Genomic DNA, 18,226 nt, shown 5'->3' on the forward strand with positions numbered 1-18,226 from the left:
GCTACCCGCGCCAAGAAAGAACATATAGAATGAACACCAAAAAGAAACTAAAAATGTATTCCAGTTAGTCCACAACTTAGACGCTTTCAATGCGCAGTTCCTGAGAGTTCCCGTGACGATGGCGATACTGAGCATCCATGACCTGAGGTGTCTTCGCTGCGCGATTGATCAGTCGCTCGTCAGGGCTTAGTCGATCTGCTTTTGGACCGATTGGAACTATGACTTGTTTCTTTCCTTTCGACACAGACACAGATCTCGCAATTGAGACTTCCACTTTCGGGAGTGGACTGATCGACTCCCGATTGGCAGGTTCCGTTAGGTCGAGGATATCGTGGTCTTCGTCCGCATCGTCATTGTCGTCTTCATCCGCCTCGCTGAGCGGCATGCGTGTAGAATCCGCTGGCGAGACGGCAGGCTTACTTCCGGCGGGGGAAATCAGTTTCTCTGTTGCCGAGTTAAGGGGCGAAAGAATCGGGGATGATGATGCGGAGGCATTGCTGACAGATTCACTTGCCAGTTCTCGGGTATTGACCGTGAGGGATTGAGCGAGCTTCTGCTTCATTTCTCCTGTCTGCGACGATGGACTCTTACTGATGATCTCCCATTGTGGTTCCTCTGTCGGATCGACGTAGCTCTTGACGGGCTTTATTTTCTGCAGAAGGTCCTCCTCATCGTTCTCCGCCCAGGAGGATGCCGTAGATAGAAATGATGAAACTGAGTGCTGGGTCTTGTGAGAGGATGGGGACTTGAGAGATGGGCTGTGTACCATCAAAAAGATGTGGTCCCGCTCGTTGTTTGATGAGTCGCGGTGTGTAGTTTCAACCAGGGATGCCTGGCTCCTGTGGAACGGGCTAGGTCCGCACGGGATATTTTGGGAACCCAAGACCTTGGATGCCTTTGTTACTTGCGTCGAGGGGAATAATGTGAAACTGGGGGTCTTGGGGCGGGGTGATGTTGCCCGTCGTCGGGGTGGGGGCAAGTCTGCTAACGTTGACGTTTCCTGATAGCTCATGTCTCAGTATATCGTTTCCAGGGCCGGTGTGTGTGGGTGTGGTTATGCTACCTCGTTATGTGCGGTGGTAATATCGTCCAAAGTTTTACTCCGTCTGTTTAATAATGGGGAGGGGTGGCCTTTGCCAAGGAGACCGCCAAACATGACGCTATACCGCTCCATTTGAACATCGGGGATGTCGATGTCCAACTTGGGGCCATCGCCATTCATATCGCCCCGCGCAGCAGGCGCCGTCTGTTGGTCTGGATTTTTCGGTTCAGGATCGGGTTCTGTCACCAAGCATGGCCAAACTTCGGTGTTGGAAATCGGCTTCGACTGTGGTGGTTCGGGCTGGGATCGGGGCTGGTAATCGACTGAGTGGGTAGACCCCTGCAATGGCCACTCTCCACCGGGCTGGACTTGATAGAAGGGCTGGCGGGCGGTACTGGATGTCATGGCACTCTTCGCCTTGAAAAATCCTCCAATTTTCTTCCACTTGCTCGGTTTCCGTTGCACCGGGGATGGGTTGGGAGGATCGACAGCAGTCGACAGGATTTTCCCTTGCATTTGCGACATCATGTCATGGGCTCCCACCATTCGTGGGCTACCCAAAGCGATTCCGATCATGTGCTCGTCCACTTCCAGGCCCGTAGGGGTTGGGGAGGGCACCGCCTCGGGAGGCGGCACATTGATACGAAAGTCGAACCCTGTGGCCGGACTCTGGGGCTTCTTGTTCTGGTGGCGTCCATCGGAGGTTCTGGGGCGCTGGAAATCCCACTGCGACTTGTGAAGCGGACGAGCATCGTCCTGGCCGGGGGTGAGGTCGCGCAGGTCATTCCGAGGTACGGCATCTGTGAATTTCAATACGGGGTTGGAGATCGCATCTGGGTTCCGGTGGGTACGCGATCTGCTGAGGAAGATTCCTTTCGCCATCTTCGTTCGTTTCTTCGGCTCGAGGTTGTGATACATATGCGCCGGCGTCGCCGATGGAGTGAGAGGTCTAGAAGCGGCCGCCAGCGAAAAGAGAAAGAAATGGGAAGAGTACACTGGGCAAGAGTCTATCTCAAAAGAGTCAAATTAAAGAATGAACGGCCTTCCAGAAGGCCCGGGTCAAGAAAGTAGAATGCAGAGGTAGAAGAACAACAAGGCCATTACGAAGGAAAAGGAGGCCTTTTGGACGCCGGACGACAAAGGGTCTGGTGGAGTAACAGCCCATAGTAGCAGGGGCGGGTTAGCGGTGGGATTCTAAATTTCAAGTAGATTGGATGAAACGAGAAAAACACGACAGCCAACAAGCGTGTCGGACAGAGATTGTAGCCGCCGATGGGAGATGAGCACAGACGCCATCCTTTGGGTAGAGGACTTTGGACTCAATCGTCGGGCCCAGTGGTGGCGGCCAGACGGGATAGGAGACATGGAAGGAATCAACGCTATCCGATGCTTATTTGACGGATAGCGAATGACGCGGAGAGGAGGCGAAATTAAAGGGCCACGAGTAAGAGAGCCCCACTCCAATGATGTCTCACGGAGATACAATGCGGTCTCATGTGTCTTGGGAGAGATGAGGTGATCTCGTTCAGCTGAGTGGTATCACAAATCCACGATCTATTGACTGTCTGTTGCGATGTTGGGGAGGTGAATGGTGCGCTCATCCTTCTTCAGCTGTCAGCAGAAGGGGAATCTGGCAGTGACTAAGGCGACTTTGGTGCATGATGGGCGTTGGTCTCGGAGGGAACCGGGCGTCGAGTAGATCAGGAGGCGATCCTGCTTGACAGCCATTGGGATTCTCCGTCTGTCTGCTGATCGAGGATCAGGAAGGACGCAGGCAGTGTGGTGAAACTTGTTGATCTTGTCGAGACGAGAATCCGCCCTACACACCGCCTTCAACTCCCGGCAGTATTTTCTTCGGCATTTTATTTTTATCGCGCTCAACCGTGTTTCTTCCGCCCTCGGTTTACCAATAACCAGCTTGGGGCTCCCCTTGGGTTGGGAGAGCTAGCTCCTGCGGATGCTATTTTGGTCTAGACCGGTTCTTCTCGAACCCCCTTTCGGACTGGGATGAACGGCTGCCATGCAGATGCACGCGGATGACATGACAGACTGGAATGCACCATTCCCGAAGCAGCCAAGGATTGCAATGACGGACAGGAGATGTTCTGGCAGGATGGAGGCGTGGAAGAAGCGGTAAAGGAAGAGATTTTGGCGCCATGTCTAGCGGTGTTGTTGATCTCCGGCGTCGACTCCACTGAAGATGCCACGGCGATTGAATCGCTATGGTGAAGTCAAGGGGATGCTATACGGTAGTCGAGAATGTCCAAGAGTAGCAACAAGAGAATCAGTAGACCAGTGGCAAAATCCGGCAGCTGGAAGACGATCGAGGAATGAAGATGCGGACGACGATGATGATGTCGCGAAGTCCGTTGGCAGCCACTCCGGGCAGTCACCGCCCCACCACCTTAAACAGTTTAGTCGGTCGTGCTTCCTCAACCCCTCAACTCAACTCTCGACTTCACCTCCAACTCTCTTCTTTCTTCCTCTCTCTCTCTTTCTCTCTCCCTCTCTTCTCTTCTCTTCTCTACTCCACCTTCAACCACTCCCTCTTCTTCTCTTCCTTTCTTCCATCACTCCTATCCCCCCCGGATTCTCTACCTCCCTTTCCGCCCCGTCCCGTCCGTTGTTTATCCCAAAATATCACCATGGGTGCTCACTCTGCTGTCTGGCAAGGTACGACTTTTCCAGATATCTCTCGTCTCCACGCCCTCTCATTCCCTCTGCAACATCTCCAAGTTCATCAAGCTTACATGCAGCCCAGGCTATGTCGATTCCAGGTACCGCCGCTTGACCCCGCTCCCGGCCGAATTTCTCCCACAAACCCCGAGTTCAACCTCTAACTACGTTGCAGCTTGATGGGATCCCAGCAATTTGACAAGGCCGCCATTACGAGCTACGATCTCTCTGGTGTTGAGGCTTCATCCCCTGGTTTCTCGGTAGGCCACCTGGTCTCCACCCGGCCGCCGTCCGTCCGATGATGCGGTGTACCCTGCCCCTCCTCGGCCCCTAACATCGCACTAACGGCTGCTCTTCCCCCTCCAGATCTCCCCACAAGAGCTCAGCGGCCTCGCTGCCATCTACAAAGACCCCAACTCTGGCTTCGCCAACGGCCTGACTGTCGGCGGAGAGAAGTTCGTCGCGATCAAGGCCGATGAGCGCAGTATATACGGCAAGAAGGTGCGCCCTTAATCCGCAAGTCTCGACATTCATAGGGAAGAATGTGCACTAACGCTACCTTGTTTTGCGACGGTTAGGGCAAGGAGGGTATCGTCGTCGTCAAGGCCAAGTCCTGCGTCATGATCGGACACCACCCTGAGACCGTGCAGACCACCAACGCTGCCACCGTCATCGAGAACCTCGTCGACTACATCAACAATAACAGCTAGATGCGTGTTGTTCTATGAAGGAAATATGAAATGAATGTATTCTGTAACTGCGCAATCCGGGCCATTGCATGACCCCGGTTTCAAATCCCATATTGTTTTACTTTTTCTTCTCGGTGATTGTCTATGTCCGTCCTGTCTTTTTTCACCCGTGGGGCTTCTCTGTTTTGAAATTGGCCGCGGCCCGTAGATATGCACTAGGTAATGGCCATGCGCATAGCTCACTTTAAACATTATATATTTCCCGGAGCGAAGTTTCATTTCAATAAAGTGACATGAACAAGACCGGACGGCTGAACAGCCCATATATAAAAAAATTAGTAATTACAAATTCTATTATAATTCCCACAATCATCCCATGCCCGAGTCTCGGACAGCCAAGCAAACGAGAACACATTCACGCCTCATGACATAGCATGCAATCATAGCCATCTATCGTGCAAGAATCGCTAGGGGCCGCATAGTCGTACACATAATTTGACAACGAAAGAAAGTCACTTTTGTACTGCTACACCGGCAGTTCAGCATTGCTGCGTCCGCCGGCGAGCGTCTCCAGGCCCTGCTTAATATACGGACCCACGACGGGGATGTTGCCCGCAAACTGACCGATCGTAACGAGGAAGTCGCCGAACAGGATGAACAGGCCATACAGTTCGATCAGGAAGCCAGTGAGCGGCCACCGCAGGAGGATGAGGAGGATACCGGCGGCGAAAGCGGCGGTGCCTTTGATCTTTTGGCGGCGCGAGAAGAACGCAATGGTCTTCTGCAGTCCGATTATGAGGGTGAGGCCGATAAGGAAGAGAATCTGCGCGCGTGTCGGGGTTAGCTGGGTCTTATCGGCGAGGGCGTGGGGGATTGTACGTTTCCCATGGCGAGCCTGGACGCGGATTAGTCTGTGACGGGGGAAGGAGGGGCGCGAGGGATGGCGTACAGGGAACGATCGAAGAACATGAGCACACCTCCGAAGAGAAACAGCGCTCCTATTGCGTCCCGGTCAATTTGGGTCTTCTGGCATGATGATGGACTGGGTCGATGGACATACCGCCGGAGCAGAAGATGACACCGATCTCTGCGATGCGCTGGTTAGTGGGGGATCGGCCGGCGGTGGGGAGGAGAGCCTACTCTGGTTATCGGACAGCCACATGGTCGGCATGTTGGAGGATTCTTTCTCGGGGTGACAAGATCAGACGGAAGGGACTTGGACAACAGCGTCCTGTAAACAAATCTCGTTCTCTATCGCGGCGGTGGTCGGTTTCTGCCACGTTTCCTGTTCGGGCTAGCCGGCCGCTATGCCTGTTGCGGTGGGCGGTCGGGCTGCGTTGGTCAGGGGGACTCGCACAGCTACTGCTTTCTCCATCTTTCTTCCTACATGCAAAATTTACACAGGACACACGACGTGATATGATTGATTTGATAGCAGTATATTCCAGTTCATGATGACGAATTGGAAGCCGTGATATACCGATACAATCCCTCTATTTTCTCTATTCCCCCCAACCCCCATGCACAGCCTATGGCTGCTTCTCACGCCGCGGCGACAGCATCCGAGGATGCTGTAACTGATGTTCCCGCCCCTGGAGCGTCGGTACTAGTCGAGTGCCTTTGGCACCAGGCGAAGATTGACTCATCATAGTATGAAAGGTCACGATTAAGCCGGAGCACTTTTCTTGAACCTGTCTCGAGAGGGGCAGGTGGGTGGAAGCGCTTGACTTTGATGATCGCACATTATCCCGACGGAATAGAAAAAAAGCCTGGAGATAGGGAATCAGAATGCAATCCATCGCTGTAGAGACACGCCTAGCCCACCTTGATGACTGAAGTCTGCACTATGCAGATTTCTCCGTATATAAGGCAAGCTTCCTACTTCAGCACGACATGAGCCGCTCGAAGCTCCAGATAGCTCTCCGGCACGCCTTGTCCCAGCGTCCGGATCACACCGAACACCTCGCGGTCATGATACCGCAGTCGGGTCTTGGGGTCGGTGTAGGGGGCGGGAAGTCCGGTGATGTCACAGTAATGGGCCTGCTGGGACGGATGGAGAGACGGAGCCGACTCGATGTTCGTGTAGGTGACGGCCGGGCCGGAGGGGAAGGTCGCGCGGGCGTTCTTCTCCAGGACGAGGGTCGAGAGGTTCTGTGCGGCCTGGGCGATGTTGGACGACCGCGGGAGACCCTCCGCGGGCGTCTGGGTGCCATCGGAGCTGACGGACCCCGTCGTCGGCACTGGGGTGGTGGCACCGGAGTTTGCCTGCGTCGCCATCTGAGACGCCTCGCGCCGTACGCTGTCGGAGATGAGCTGCTTGACGTTCTTGTTGCGTCGCTGGGAGGGCTTCCACGCAGGGTTGCGGAAGGGACGCGGCGCCTGGGCGATGTCGAGGGTGTCTAGGAGGCGCTGGTGGTTTTCATTGTCAGCGGGGGTGGCGGGTGCCATGGTGGAGAGAAGCGAGATGATTGCAGGCGACGAGAGATGGTTAATGACGAGAGGTCGAGTTGAGATGGATTGAACGAAGTCGATCGCGGAGATCGTGGGAGGGAGTCACGTGGTGGCCCGTTACGGTAATCGCGAGCAGCAACAAACAAACGGCCGGTTGCGGTTGCTCAACGTCACGTCGACATCGCCGTCACCATGGTAAGTGGCCCGGATGGAAGATGCTGTGGCTCTACTGACAACCGACGCAGGAGAGTCCACACGAACACCAGCAGGCAGTCATCCTGTCGCGCATTATCAACAACGTCGTGCGTGATCTCGTCTCTGCATACCAGCTTCCCTCGCTAACGGCGTCTAGGAGAAGCTCAACGAGGCCATCATGGTCATGAACAAAAGCCTCCAGGTAGATAGGCCGTGGTATATCTCATTGTTGCAGACTGACGTGGTGTAGGAGGTTAACATCCAGAACATGAACGTCGAGCTGGTGGCGCAGATGTTCAAGAACTACCAGTCCAACGTCTTGTTCCATCTCGAAGGTAGATTCTTGTGTCCTCCAGCGGTTTAGAAGCCGACACTGACTGCAGCAGCCACCGAGAACTTGAAGGAACCGTCATGAGCGGTACTTCGTACATTCCAAGATATCATACTGTTGACTTGATCCAACGAGGACATGAGATACCAGCCATCCATTGACCCGAACGAATGCGACGATAGATAATGCCATGCACTTGTTTATGCTTCCTTTCCTAGACTACCTACTAGTATACAACCCTATTGCCGTCGTACTCTGTAGAGTCGGTAGATCCGCTGTATTGCGCCGACGGTCTTGGCGCCCTCCAAACGCCGTCGGGACTTCCAACTCCAACTTCCTTTCTTCCCGGCGACTTCAACCTCCTCCTCTTCCTTTCCCACACCATCCCACCGTCAATCGCCAACCTCACCTCTCTGGTGTCTCTTCTCTCCGTCTGCGACCAACTGCAATGCGGTGATTCGCTTCATCGCCGGAAAGCTCTCAAGTTGCTCGCTACCGATCTGACCATCCCCGTAGCCACGCCATGGCCATCACATCGGTGCAGCCCGTCCTTCCGGGTCGCTATGCGATCAATTCGACTGAGAAAACCGCCTCAAAATCTCCTCCCCAGGTGTACAACGTCCAAGAACCGCCCTTTAAAGGATACCACCCGCCGCAGCCGGAGGGGTATGAACAGAGCCGGTCCAAGCCCGATACGACCGCCATCGTCATCGACAATGGTGAGTTCTTCCAAACCACTGTCTTGATCTTATTGCCGGAACAATCTCCTCTCTGACCTCGTGCTTCCCCCGTCCAGGCTCCAGCCTCGTCAAGGCCGGTTGGTCCTTCGACAAGAACCCCCGCTTCGTCATTCCCCCTGTTATGAGCCGGTACCGCGATCGAAAGCTCAACAAAGCCTGCCAATTCATTGGTTACGACGCCTACGTTGATGCCACCACCCGCGGTCAGCTGCGCTACGCTTTCGACCCGGGTACCTCCGTCGTCGGCAACTGGGACGTCATGGAGGGCGTACTGGACTACCTGTTCCTCAAGCTGGGAGTCGATGGCGCAAACGGCGGCGTTGACCGGCCCATCGTTATGACTGAGCCGGTCGCCAACCTGAGTTACCCCCGACGAAGTAGGTGGAGAGGTGCTTCACCCGGTGGCCGGATCCCAACAGGCTGACATTCCGCAGTGATGAACGAGATCCTTTTCGAATGCTACTCCGCGCCCTCGGTCGCCTACGGCATCGACTCGCTCTTCTCCTACCGATACAACCGCGGAACCGATGGCCTCGTCCTCTCCTCCTCCCACACCTCCACCCACGTCATCCCCGTGCTGAACAACAAAGCCCTCCTCTCCAACTGCTCGCGGCTGAACTGGGGCGGCATGAACGCCTCGGAGTATCTGCTGAAGCTGATGCGGTTGAAATACCCCACTTTCCCGGCGCGCATGACCGAGGCCCAGATGGAGGACCTCGTCCACCAGCATTGCTACGTGTCTACAGACTACGACCGTGAATTGAGCGGCTATCTGGACTGGACCGGCCTGGAAGACCGGGACCGGGTCGTCCAGTACCCCTACACCGAACATATTGTGCCGGAGAAGTCCGAGGAAGAGCTCGCCCGGATCGCGGAGCGGAAGAAGGAGAGCGGGCGTCGGCTGCAAGAACAGGCCGCCAAGATGCGGCTCGAAAAACTGATGAAGAAGGAGCAGGAGTTGGAGTACTACAAGGACCTGGCGCAGAATCTTGCGGCGCAGACGAAGAAGGAGGTGCGCCGGATCCTCGAGGCGGAGGACCTGAAGGATGAGGCCCATCTGGAACGATTGATCCGTGACCTCGAACGGTCTATCAAACGCTCCCGAAACAAGGACCTCGGCATCGAGGAGAATGAGGAGAACCCGGAAGACATGACTTTCCCGTTGCTGGACGTCCCGGACGAAGAGCTCGACGAGGCGGGCTTGAAGGAGAAGCGCCACCAGCGCCTGATGAAATCCAACGTCGAAGCCCGCCAGCGCGCAAAGGCGGAGAAGGAGCGCGAGAAGGCTCGTCAGGAAGAGGAGGAGCGTCTTGATCGGGAGAAGCGCGAGAATGACTTTGAGAACTGGGTGGCGGAGCGGCGGGCGTCACGCCAGGTAGGTGTACTACCTCGCGGTCTACGGACGTTTCTAACAGCGTTGTACAGAACATTCTGCAGAAGATCAAGGAACGCGATCGGATGAAGGCCGATCTGGGTAACCGCAAGTCACTGGCCAGCCAAATGCGCATGAAGACCCTCGCCAACCTCGCGGCCGACGGGCCGAAAAAGCGACGTCGGGGCGGCGACGATGACACCTTTGGCGCCAACGACGAAGACTGGGGTGTCTACCGCACCGTGGCGACCGGGGATCAGAGTGACGACGAGGAAGAGGAGGACCTGGGTGCGATGCTGGATAACGTCGAGAAAGAGCTGCTCGAGTACGATCCGGAGTTCACGGAGAACCACACGCTGGCGGCGCAGTCGGACTGGACGAAGAGTCTGGTGCACGTCTTCCTTCGCGGACCATGGCCGTTTGACCCGGAGAGTCAGCGCGAGGCACATCAGCTGCACCTGAACGTCGAGCGGATCCGCGTTCCCGAAGTGGTTTTCAAGCCGTCGATCGCCGGCGTCGACCAGGCTGGATTGGTCGAAATCGCCGCCGACATCGTTAACCAGCGGTTCTCTAACCCGGAGGAGCAGGCCAAGCTGCTGCGCGACGTGTTCCTGACCGGCGGCAATACGCTCTTCCAAGGCTTCGACGAGCGATTCCGCAATGACTTCCGCGCTTTCCTTCCGGTCGACGCGCACCTGAATGTGCGACGTGCCGCTGATCCGGTCCTCGACGCCTGGAAGGGCGCAGCGCAGTGGGCTTCGGGGTCTGAATTGGGCAAGTCGTCGATTTCGCGGCAGGAATATCTCGAAAAGGGCAGTGAATATCTCAAGGTAGGTTGCCGTCCCGTGGGGGAGTTTCACGAGTGGCTGGGCCGTGGAAGTAGCTGACACAGGTATATAGGAGCATGATCTGGGGAATGTTACTACCTGGTAGAGGCGTCACCCGAGGATAGAGAGCGGAGAGGTCCTTTCTTCGGATGACCTCATCGTCTGTGTGGATCTTTTGTCTGTCGGCCGTGATCGACAGTCTGGGCATGGAGTCTAGCCTACGATAGAAGCAGCCTGTTCCCCTGTCATTTATATTGGGTTGTATCCATGGCGCGAGGGTCGGAGAGGGTCGGCGATGGAATGCGGGAGTCTGGCGTAACGAACGATGTTTACTTCTAATCGCATTGCCTTGAATGTTAGAGTTGTCTTGGTTAGCACAGGATGTCTTAATGGTATACAGTGACTTGTGTCTTCGCTTACAATCGGCCGGATTACTTGATCTGGCCGGGGTCATCCTGGACAATACCAGAAATGATGAACTGGGAATGCCCGTCCGAGGCCAACTACATGCCAACCCCGCCCGACTCTGCCTGTCAAGTGTCCGATTGGAGACACATGGCATGCCAGAAAAGGGACAATCCTATCCGATTCGGAGCAGCAGAAGAAAACTCTTCCTGTCCTCGTGAGCCTGGCCGACGGGCTCGCGTTCAAGCGAGACAACGGCGTGGTGCCGATACTTCCGATGCGTGGTTGAAACATTCTTTCTTGTTTACAAAGTATAGAGAGACCCTAGTGTCGGCCGATGGGGCACTAACGAACTCTGTTGGAAGGATCTGCGAGTTTCTGCACGGTGTTGACGCCCTATGGAGTACCTGATGCCGGCACAGGGCAGAAGAGGGGGGCTATGGCGTGGTCGATGGGGAAGCTACTAGTATGTTCTTCCATCCGAGATGATATGATCGCCGGACATCAGACTAGAACGTCCAGCGTGTTTACTGCAAGCTTCTTCCATGGTGTACGCCTCTTCCATGGGGTGCTTCATGCATGAGCCAATCCAAAGACTGTAAGCAACCTGGCTCGCTACAGACCCAAAAGAACCAGGGCTAGCCTCTGCAGTCTACCGTCCAACCGTGTTCGCACCCAGCCCTCCATCGGTCGGATGACCATCGAAGCCATGACTGACCATCACCCCATTGTTCGTCGATCCAGACATACTTCCGCGGGATGCCGAGTGGTGGTCAACGCGCCGGCGATCGATGCATCCATCCAGTCACGCAACGCGACGGCCAGGGCTCGGGGCGGATTGGACTTCCTGCCATTGATGGACGCCGGCAAGGAGGTGCAGGTAAGGAGAAGCTGGTGTTTCTTTGTCGTGTCCACTATAGACCGTCAATAGGGCTGGATGAGGTTGGACTGCAGCGACGGTGATTGGCCGGCAGGGGGGCACTCTGACTTCATTCTACCAGCATTGTGACGTTGGGAGTTGCCCTGAAGAAATTATTCATTTGTAATATAGAGGAAATCCCTAAGGGGGGGAAAACAAGGAAAAATGTACCGGTTGAAGCTCCCGTGGTTCCCCACTGTGCAGCTCCCCGCCGGAATATGTGACGCAAATCCTATACCATTTGCATCAGTCAATCACATCCCGGCGCAGCCCTTCGGTTGACTCGGACCATGATGTTGATCGCCGTTGATGTTCTACAAGTATATAAGGCTCGTCCTGTCTTGCTGACCCCTGTCTGTATCCAATATACCGTCATTCATCCGGCGTGGATTCGATTTCCTCAGTTCCGCCTCGCCCATACTTCAGTCTTATAGCTCTATCTACATCCACCCCGTAGAATGTTCTCCAGCACCATCACTCGTCCCCTGCAGCTCGCCTCGCGCGTGCTGCAGTGGGCCAGCGCCGTCATCGTCATGGGTATCACCTCCTACTTCATCCACAAAGGCCCGCGAGGTCTCAGCATCATTTACCAGGAAGTGATCGTACGTCTATAGAGCCCCTACCCCCCCCAACCACCATACGTCACATCGTATCCAACTAACCTGCTATCTCCCATGTAGGCCGTCATGTCCGTGGTCTTCTTCCTCCCCGCGTTCGTCTCGCCCTTCATGCCCACCGTCCTGGGCAAAGCGGTCATCTTCATCGACGTGATCTTCTCCTACCTGTACGACACCCACATCTCCCGCAGTAAACGGTGCCACATGCTAACCCCAACCCTAAAGGTGGCTCACAGCCTTCATCTTCGCCGCCCAAGACTACAATCGAAACGACTGCCTGGCTAACGCTCCCCCGGGCCTGTCCTGCGGAAAGAAAAAGGCAAACGAGGCGTTCATCTTCCTGGCCTTGTATGTGTTGTCCCTGCCGTCCATATAATACTTCAGCCGGACGGCGCAGCTAACACATCGCAGCATCTTCACCTTCTTCGGCATGTTCCTCGAAGTCGCCAACCTGTGGGCCTACGCCCGTGAGCATGAGCCCACTCGCGAGAAGCACGGCGCTCATGGCGGCCCGCCGGATGCCCCGGCCCCTGCTCCTGCTGATAATGTCTGATCTGGGAGTCGGATGGAGAGATGGGCTGTGTGGAAATGACCTTGCCGCTCCCATGGCCCGTCAGCTAATGTATGGATGACTGAGATGTCGTGATGATTGACTACCTCCTGGCTGACGTGCCAGATGAGGTCGCCTGTGCTTATTCATTGATGCGTGTGTTGCGGTGGACGGTTAATTTCTGGTCGATACTAATCCTTTTGATATCCTACCTAGCATGTTACATAATATCTACTATTAAAATATATCTCCTTCCCTACAGATCTACTTGGACACTTGATATTGTACATTCTATTGCATTTATATTCTAGCTAAGACACATGGTATATTGCACAAGCTCAATCATCACACAGAAACAGGCAAGTCTAGATACTCGCTCGTCGGGGCGCCAACGTCCGCTGGAGCTTCTTCTTCTCTTCCGTCTCCTCCGGCAAGGGCAAGGTGCCCTCGCTCTTAAGTTTCGCCAGGTACTCTAGGCCGTACTTGTACCCCACCTGGTAAATCTCGTCGAACTTGCCGAAATCCAAGGTCCCGTACGGATCAATTGGCGGCCGCATGTACAGACACCCAGGCGTATTCTTCGCTTGTTCGAGGTTCTCAAACGAGGAAACATACGCCAGACGCGCCTGGATCTCGGACAAAGTCGGCGGGTTGGCTACCGAGGAGAACGGGTTCCACCGGTTGATCGTAGCCCAGAATCCCGACAGTGAGTCGCCGTACCCCTGCGGGGTGTTGTCGTCGATGGAGCCGACATCCACGGCGAAGATCACGTCCGCACCCAGACCCTTCATGTGAGGCACGGTAAGGTTGTCAATGTATCCGCCATCGAGGAGCATGTTGCCCTCGTCGCAGATCGGGGGAATCAGACCGGCCAGCGTCATGGATGCACGCACATACCGCCAGACATACCCCGAAGAATGATACTCGGGCCGCGATTTGCTGATGTTGGTGGTGTTGCAGTAGAACTCCAGCCAGAAATCCTCGATCTGGCTGTCGCCAAATGTCTTGAAGATGCCCCGGTTGAACTCATGACCCGTCGTGTACGAGACCGTGGGGTACGTCAGATCCAGGGCAAACCGCCACATGCTTCCCATGCGCCCTGCGAACTTCTTAGCACGTCCATACATAGGCACCACATCCGCGTCCCGGGCATACAGTGCGCCGTTGAACGCACCGATGGAGGTTCCGCCGATGATGTCGATGGGGATTCCGGCTTCCTCGAGGGCCTTGATCACCCCAACTTGAGCGATGCCTCGGGCTCCACCGCCTCCTAGGACGAGACCGACGGATCTGCCGCATAGGCGCCGTGCCAAACGGTGGAAGTCACCTTTGAATGGGGTCTGTGCTGAATACAGTGGCGTTTGACGGATCCTCCGAGACGTGTATTTCTGGATCTCGGCCTGAATAACTTGAACCCGCTCCTTGAGGACGGTTCCAAAGCGCTTCGCCTGGGGATGCGAAGGCTCAGCAGTGAGACGGAAGCCCATTTGAATATGATGATGCCCTCCATTGACCCACACACGATTCTTCAACCAACGGCGCGTCAATCCTGGAGGGCAGTATCGCTCCGCGTGCAGCAAGACAAGCTCTTTCCTAGATGTAGTCTTCATTCCGAGAAGGAACCGCTCGTATTCACCGATGCTGGGTGACGACTCAGCCAGACCAACCAAGAGAATGCAGTCGGCTTGTGTGATACATGTCTGCGTCCAAGGCGAGTTGACGTTGGTATCTGCGATATATAGAACCATTCCGTACTTTTCCTCCAGGTCTGCCAGGTACTGGGAGAGCTTGAGCTTTCCCATCTTGTTAAACGCATGGCGACCAAGGTGGTTGAGGATAGCTGCTTGGTTGAGCGAAGTGACCCCATTGGTCACGCCAATTTGGTGAAGCGCATTCAGGAGTCGGTGGCCAAATTCAATCACCGGAACCCCAGCGGTCACAGGTAGGATACCGACGGTGCGAAGGTTGACCGTCGAGGTGGCCGTCTTGATGCTGCCGGCGCCATGTTCCGTCCCTTTGTCGGCGATCGGACGCTCAACCAGATCGCGCATGCGCTGCGCGATGAGTTTGGAAACTTGGATAGTGATTCCTGGATGTTCTTGCGCAAGGCTATTGAAGAGAGACCTGGGGAACTTGGCCAATTCCGTGTCTCGGATGGCATGTAGGGTCGCCGGGCGAGTTGACTCTGTCATCACCTCGAGCTCACCCACGCTTTCTCCTTGGCCATATTCGCCTACAACATTCATCTTACCATCGGAGCCTTCCAGTACAGATCGTAGTCGTCCGTTCAGGACCAGGTAGATCGCATCACTTTCGTCGGCTTGATGATAGATCACCTGGCCTGCGTTCACCTGAACCCATTCGAGAGCGAAGTCAATGTGAAGCAGCAAACGGGGCAGAAGGCTCGTCAGCCGCTTGGCCAGAGTCAACAGTGCAATTGGATAGCGCTCCGCAATTCTCTCCAAGGACGCCCTCGGGAGGAATCCTACATATACGTCTGTCTTAGCTAGGACGTCGGTGTACGAGCGGTAGGATGCCACAGATCCGACGTAGCCCTGGATGCCACCAGGCTTGATCAGATAGAGGGACTTCCGAGACAGCCGCTTTCGCTTGGAGTCGCTTCCACTGGGGGCTACACTAGACGTGCGCGAGGAGGCTGTCGTGGTCCGTCGGAGAGTCGGAAAGGCTTCATCGTAGGCATGTGTAGGTCGTGTAGCACCGACCAGATCATCTCCTTTGTCGCAGACTGGCATACCCACGTCCAGAAATCCATCGATCACATAGTACAGACCTGGATGGCGTTCCCCCGATTCTACCAGGACAGACCCCTGGGGGAAGTATACGATTTCGATGTCGTTGCGGAGTTCCTCTCTCAAATTGACAATCGGCGAGGTTCCGCCTGCGCTGGTCACGGACATGGACATCATGGACTCGGTCTCGCCATCGCCCGAACCTTCGTAGGGATCAATAAAACCAAAGGCGTTGTTGCTAAAAACGGCCTTTTGGCGTCGGGAGTCATAAGAAAGGAGCTTTGGAGACGCGTCACCGGAGTTATGGCTACTCTTACGCAAGATATCACGGGTACTGGACGTCAGTCCGAGGGCCTTCATAATACAATCCAGGATGGATTCCCGGAACAGGGCATCTTCGTCAATAGACTCTTTACGATGGAAAGGAGAACCGGGTCCACGCATGACCGGAGGCCGGAACGGAGACTGTTCCTTCTCCGCGAGAGGGCTGTAGATCTTCGGGGCCAGATGCTCGTACCGCGGTCCGAACCTGGAAAGCTGGATCGTGGACAAGAGGTCGCCAGGGCTGACACCCGCCGTGTCCCGATCGTGATAGGATATGTTTTCTTGGCCGGCCATGGAAACGGGGCGCCGTGGAGTTGTTGCCATCCGAGCCTGAAGTGCCGCCTCTTTTCTCAGAAAGCTGCTCGACCGACGTCTCCTTCCCGCGGAGGGATTGTGCAAGGCGATTCCCTTGGTGACCTCCTCTGGACCCAATCGGTCTCGTTCTTTGATAAACTTGTCCTTGAGCCGATCCAATGCTGCACCACGCATCTCGTTCGGTAGATCGTAGGTGGTAAACTTGGTCATCTGTTTCTCGATCCCCAGGACCTCGTTGGTGAGACCGAGGTAAGAATGTGCCGTGGCGAATGTCACTCGTTGCAGACGCGTCAGGATCACCTGGACAATGTGTGCCGTAGCTCTTGGGTAGACTCGCGTCAAGCGGCGGAAAGCACTGGCCGGGATGATGGCAATCGTTGTATCCACCATGGCACGGGCAACGATGTCTGGATGGACGGACTTGCGACGCTTCTTGCCTGGTTGAGTCGCTGGTTCGGGCTGCGCCTCGTGGCCGGGCATACCACGGCTTTCTCCCAAATGGAGAGGAGGGACCGAAGGGAGGAACTCCCCGTTGGGATGAACCGGCTGGGCGGGTTCACTGGGCTCTTTCCGGGGGGTCGGACTATGGGCGAAGCCTCGAGGACTGGACGGCGAGGAATCGGGTACCCGTGCAAGATTGGCAGCAGGGCCTACGCTGGACACGCTCGACGAGAGGCTTTCGGAGGTCCGCAGCTGCACGTCCTCTGTGAACAGAGACAGGATAGAGAACAAGGAGGACATGGAGGCGCCGTTTTTGACTTCAGTCAGCAGCTGATAGCCCTGTCGGCCGTCTACGTTGTGGTCCTCTTCATCGGAGAAGTCGCTCGCGTCCTGGTTCAGCTCATCAGCGGGGGACTTCCCATCCCGGATGGATTTGACGAAGATCTGAACCAGGCCGTCGACCACCAGACAGAAGCCCTTTTCTTCCTCGAGGAGGAGCGTCTCGCCGGCGATCAATTTGCGGGTTTGCATGGTGCGGGTCAATTCGTGGAAGACGGGACGTTCGAGGTACCCGAAGACCTTGATGGCGCTGAGGAATTCATCGAGGTAATTGGCGAGGCCCGGTTTGGAGTCGCCTTCCTGGACATCGGGGAAGAGATCGAGCTGGGGTTCTTTGCGCTGGGGCTCCGGGGGTAGGCGACTATACATATTGAGGAACCGGTAGCGGATGAACCAGCTGATTGTCGAGACAATCGCCAGGGCGATGAGGAGAAGGGTGGTGAAATTCATGGTGAAGGTGAGGCTCATGGAAAAGAGCGTGAAGAGCCATGTGGGCAGCGTGATGGTGGAAAAGGTGATGGCCCAGTATAGAATGCTTGGAATGACCTGGAAGACGAAGGAAAAGACCCATCCGATCCACCCCACCATGGTTGAAGGCGTCGGAGGCGGTAGCGGCGGGGGAGGGAGATGGGAGGTAGGAAGGCCAGGGACGAAGGACAAGCCGGCGGCTACAGCGGGAGACGAGGTCGGCAGCAGGGGCAGGGAGGAGGAAGACGCAGAGAGGATGTTGACGGAGGAGGAAGAGGCGTGAAGAGAGGATGAGAGAGGAAGAGGCCCACCGTCGTCGGCCATGGTTTGTTAGTGCCTGTCCGGGTAAGTGGGATGAGTGGATCGGGACAACATGGGACCCTAGCTGCAGAAGAAGAGGGACCGGAGGCGAAAGCAAGTGGTGATCGAGGAGGAAGAGGGGAAGAGAGGACGCTAAGGGAGACGATGGAGCATTGTCCACGCGGAGGAGCGAAACGTGACGGGAGGGGGGAAGATGTGTGGAAGGGAAGAAGAGGTCAGTGCAGGAGTGCTGGGGATAGGAGAGGAGCCGGTGAACGAGAGAGAAAAGGTGAAGAGGGAGTGTGAAAACGCGGTGTAGTTGATGTTGGTGTTGGTGATGATGTTTGATGTTTGATGTTTTGAGGGAGTTGGAGGATCACATGATCCATCACGACTACAATAGACGATATACATACGATACTCCGGAGTAGGATCAGTATTGACTACTGGGTAGCTACTAGTTGGTACTATTATT

General features: G+C 55.6%; 8 protein-coding genes across 8 annotated transcripts; 4 read left to right on the plus strand and 4 right to left on the minus strand.

Moving 5' to 3' along the window:
* Positions 1 to 76: 76 nt before the first annotated feature.
* On the minus strand, positions 77 to 1,924 carry BDV59DRAFT_204279 (uncharacterized protein; the record flags this gene model as incomplete). Its single annotated transcript, XM_073694433.1, has 2 exons — positions 77 to 1,000; positions 1,064 to 1,924. The coding sequence occupies 2 exons, from the start codon at positions 1,922 to 1,924 to the stop codon at positions 77 to 79; spliced, it is 1,785 nt and encodes a 594-aa protein (XP_073545329.1).
* A 1,522-nt stretch (positions 1,925 to 3,446) lies between these two features.
* On the plus strand, positions 3,447 to 4,434 carry pfy1 (profilin). The gene is made up of 5 exons (XM_073697328.1): positions 3,447 to 3,715; positions 3,804 to 3,819; positions 3,894 to 3,978; positions 4,085 to 4,219; positions 4,297 to 4,434. Exons 1-5 carry the CDS (start codon positions 3,688 to 3,690, stop codon positions 4,426 to 4,428), a joined length of 396 nt encoding a protein of 131 aa, XP_073545330.1. The 5' UTR covers positions 3,447 to 3,687; the 3' UTR covers positions 4,429 to 4,434.
* A 398-nt stretch (positions 4,435 to 4,832) lies between these two features.
* On the minus strand, positions 4,833 to 5,639 carry BDV59DRAFT_91444 (Got1 family protein). Its single transcript, XM_073697329.1, has 5 exons — positions 5,548 to 5,639; positions 5,468 to 5,494; positions 5,357 to 5,405; positions 5,287 to 5,302; positions 4,833 to 5,230 (listed from the first exon to the last, which is right to left on the minus strand). The coding sequence occupies exons 1-5, from the start codon at positions 5,576 to 5,578 to the stop codon at positions 4,934 to 4,936; spliced, it is 420 nt and encodes a 139-aa protein (XP_073545331.1). The 5' UTR covers positions 5,579 to 5,639; the 3' UTR covers positions 4,833 to 4,933.
* Positions 5,640 to 5,808: 169 nt separating this feature from the next.
* BDV59DRAFT_184208 (uncharacterized protein) lies at positions 5,809 to 6,907 on the minus strand. The gene is made up of 2 exons (XM_073690649.1): positions 6,225 to 6,907; positions 5,809 to 6,174 (listed from the first exon to the last, which is right to left on the minus strand). The coding sequence occupies exon 1, from the start codon at positions 6,853 to 6,855 to the stop codon at positions 6,286 to 6,288; it is 570 nt and encodes a 189-aa protein (XP_073545332.1). The 5' UTR covers positions 6,856 to 6,907; the 3' UTR covers positions 5,809 to 6,174; positions 6,225 to 6,285.
* On the plus strand, positions 6,908 to 7,575 carry BDV59DRAFT_184211 (DASH complex subunit DAD4). The gene is made up of 5 exons (XM_073690650.1): positions 6,908 to 7,053; positions 7,104 to 7,160; positions 7,211 to 7,255; positions 7,304 to 7,388; positions 7,440 to 7,575. Exons 1-5 carry the CDS (start codon positions 7,051 to 7,053, stop codon positions 7,466 to 7,468), a joined length of 219 nt encoding a protein of 72 aa, XP_073545333.1. The 5' UTR covers positions 6,908 to 7,050; the 3' UTR covers positions 7,469 to 7,575.
* A 332-nt stretch (positions 7,576 to 7,907) lies between these two features.
* BDV59DRAFT_204284 (actin-related protein ARP5) lies at positions 7,908 to 10,429 on the plus strand (the record flags this gene model as incomplete). The annotated part of the gene is made up of 5 exons (XM_073694434.1): positions 7,908 to 8,103; positions 8,181 to 8,501; positions 8,559 to 9,499; positions 9,550 to 10,326; positions 10,397 to 10,429. The coding sequence occupies 5 exons, from the start codon at positions 7,908 to 7,910 to the stop codon at positions 10,427 to 10,429; spliced, it is 2,268 nt and encodes a 755-aa protein (XP_073545334.1).
* A 1,580-nt stretch (positions 10,430 to 12,009) lies between these two features.
* Positions 12,010 to 13,077, plus strand: BDV59DRAFT_184230 (uncharacterized protein). Its single transcript, XM_073690651.1, has 4 exons — positions 12,010 to 12,249; positions 12,328 to 12,431; positions 12,490 to 12,612; positions 12,676 to 13,077. Exons 1-4 carry the CDS (start codon positions 12,106 to 12,108, stop codon positions 12,815 to 12,817), a joined length of 513 nt encoding a protein of 170 aa, XP_073545335.1. The 5' UTR covers positions 12,010 to 12,105; the 3' UTR covers positions 12,818 to 13,077.
* On the minus strand, positions 13,008 to 18,093 carry nte1 (lysophospholipase). The gene has a single exon (XM_073690652.1). The coding sequence runs from the start codon at positions 17,773 to 17,775 to the stop codon at positions 13,180 to 13,182; it is 4,596 nt and encodes a 1,531-aa protein (XP_073545336.1). The 5' UTR covers positions 17,776 to 18,093; the 3' UTR covers positions 13,008 to 13,179.
* Positions 18,094 to 18,226: the final 133 nt, after the last annotated feature.

This window comes from Aspergillus ambiguus (assembly GCF_047715705.1).
Source record: "Aspergillus ambiguus strain CBS 117.58 unplaced genomic scaffold BDV59scaffold_31, whole genome shotgun sequence".
NCBI classification, from domain to species: domain Eukaryota; kingdom Fungi; phylum Ascomycota; class Eurotiomycetes; order Eurotiales; family Aspergillaceae; genus Aspergillus; species Aspergillus ambiguus.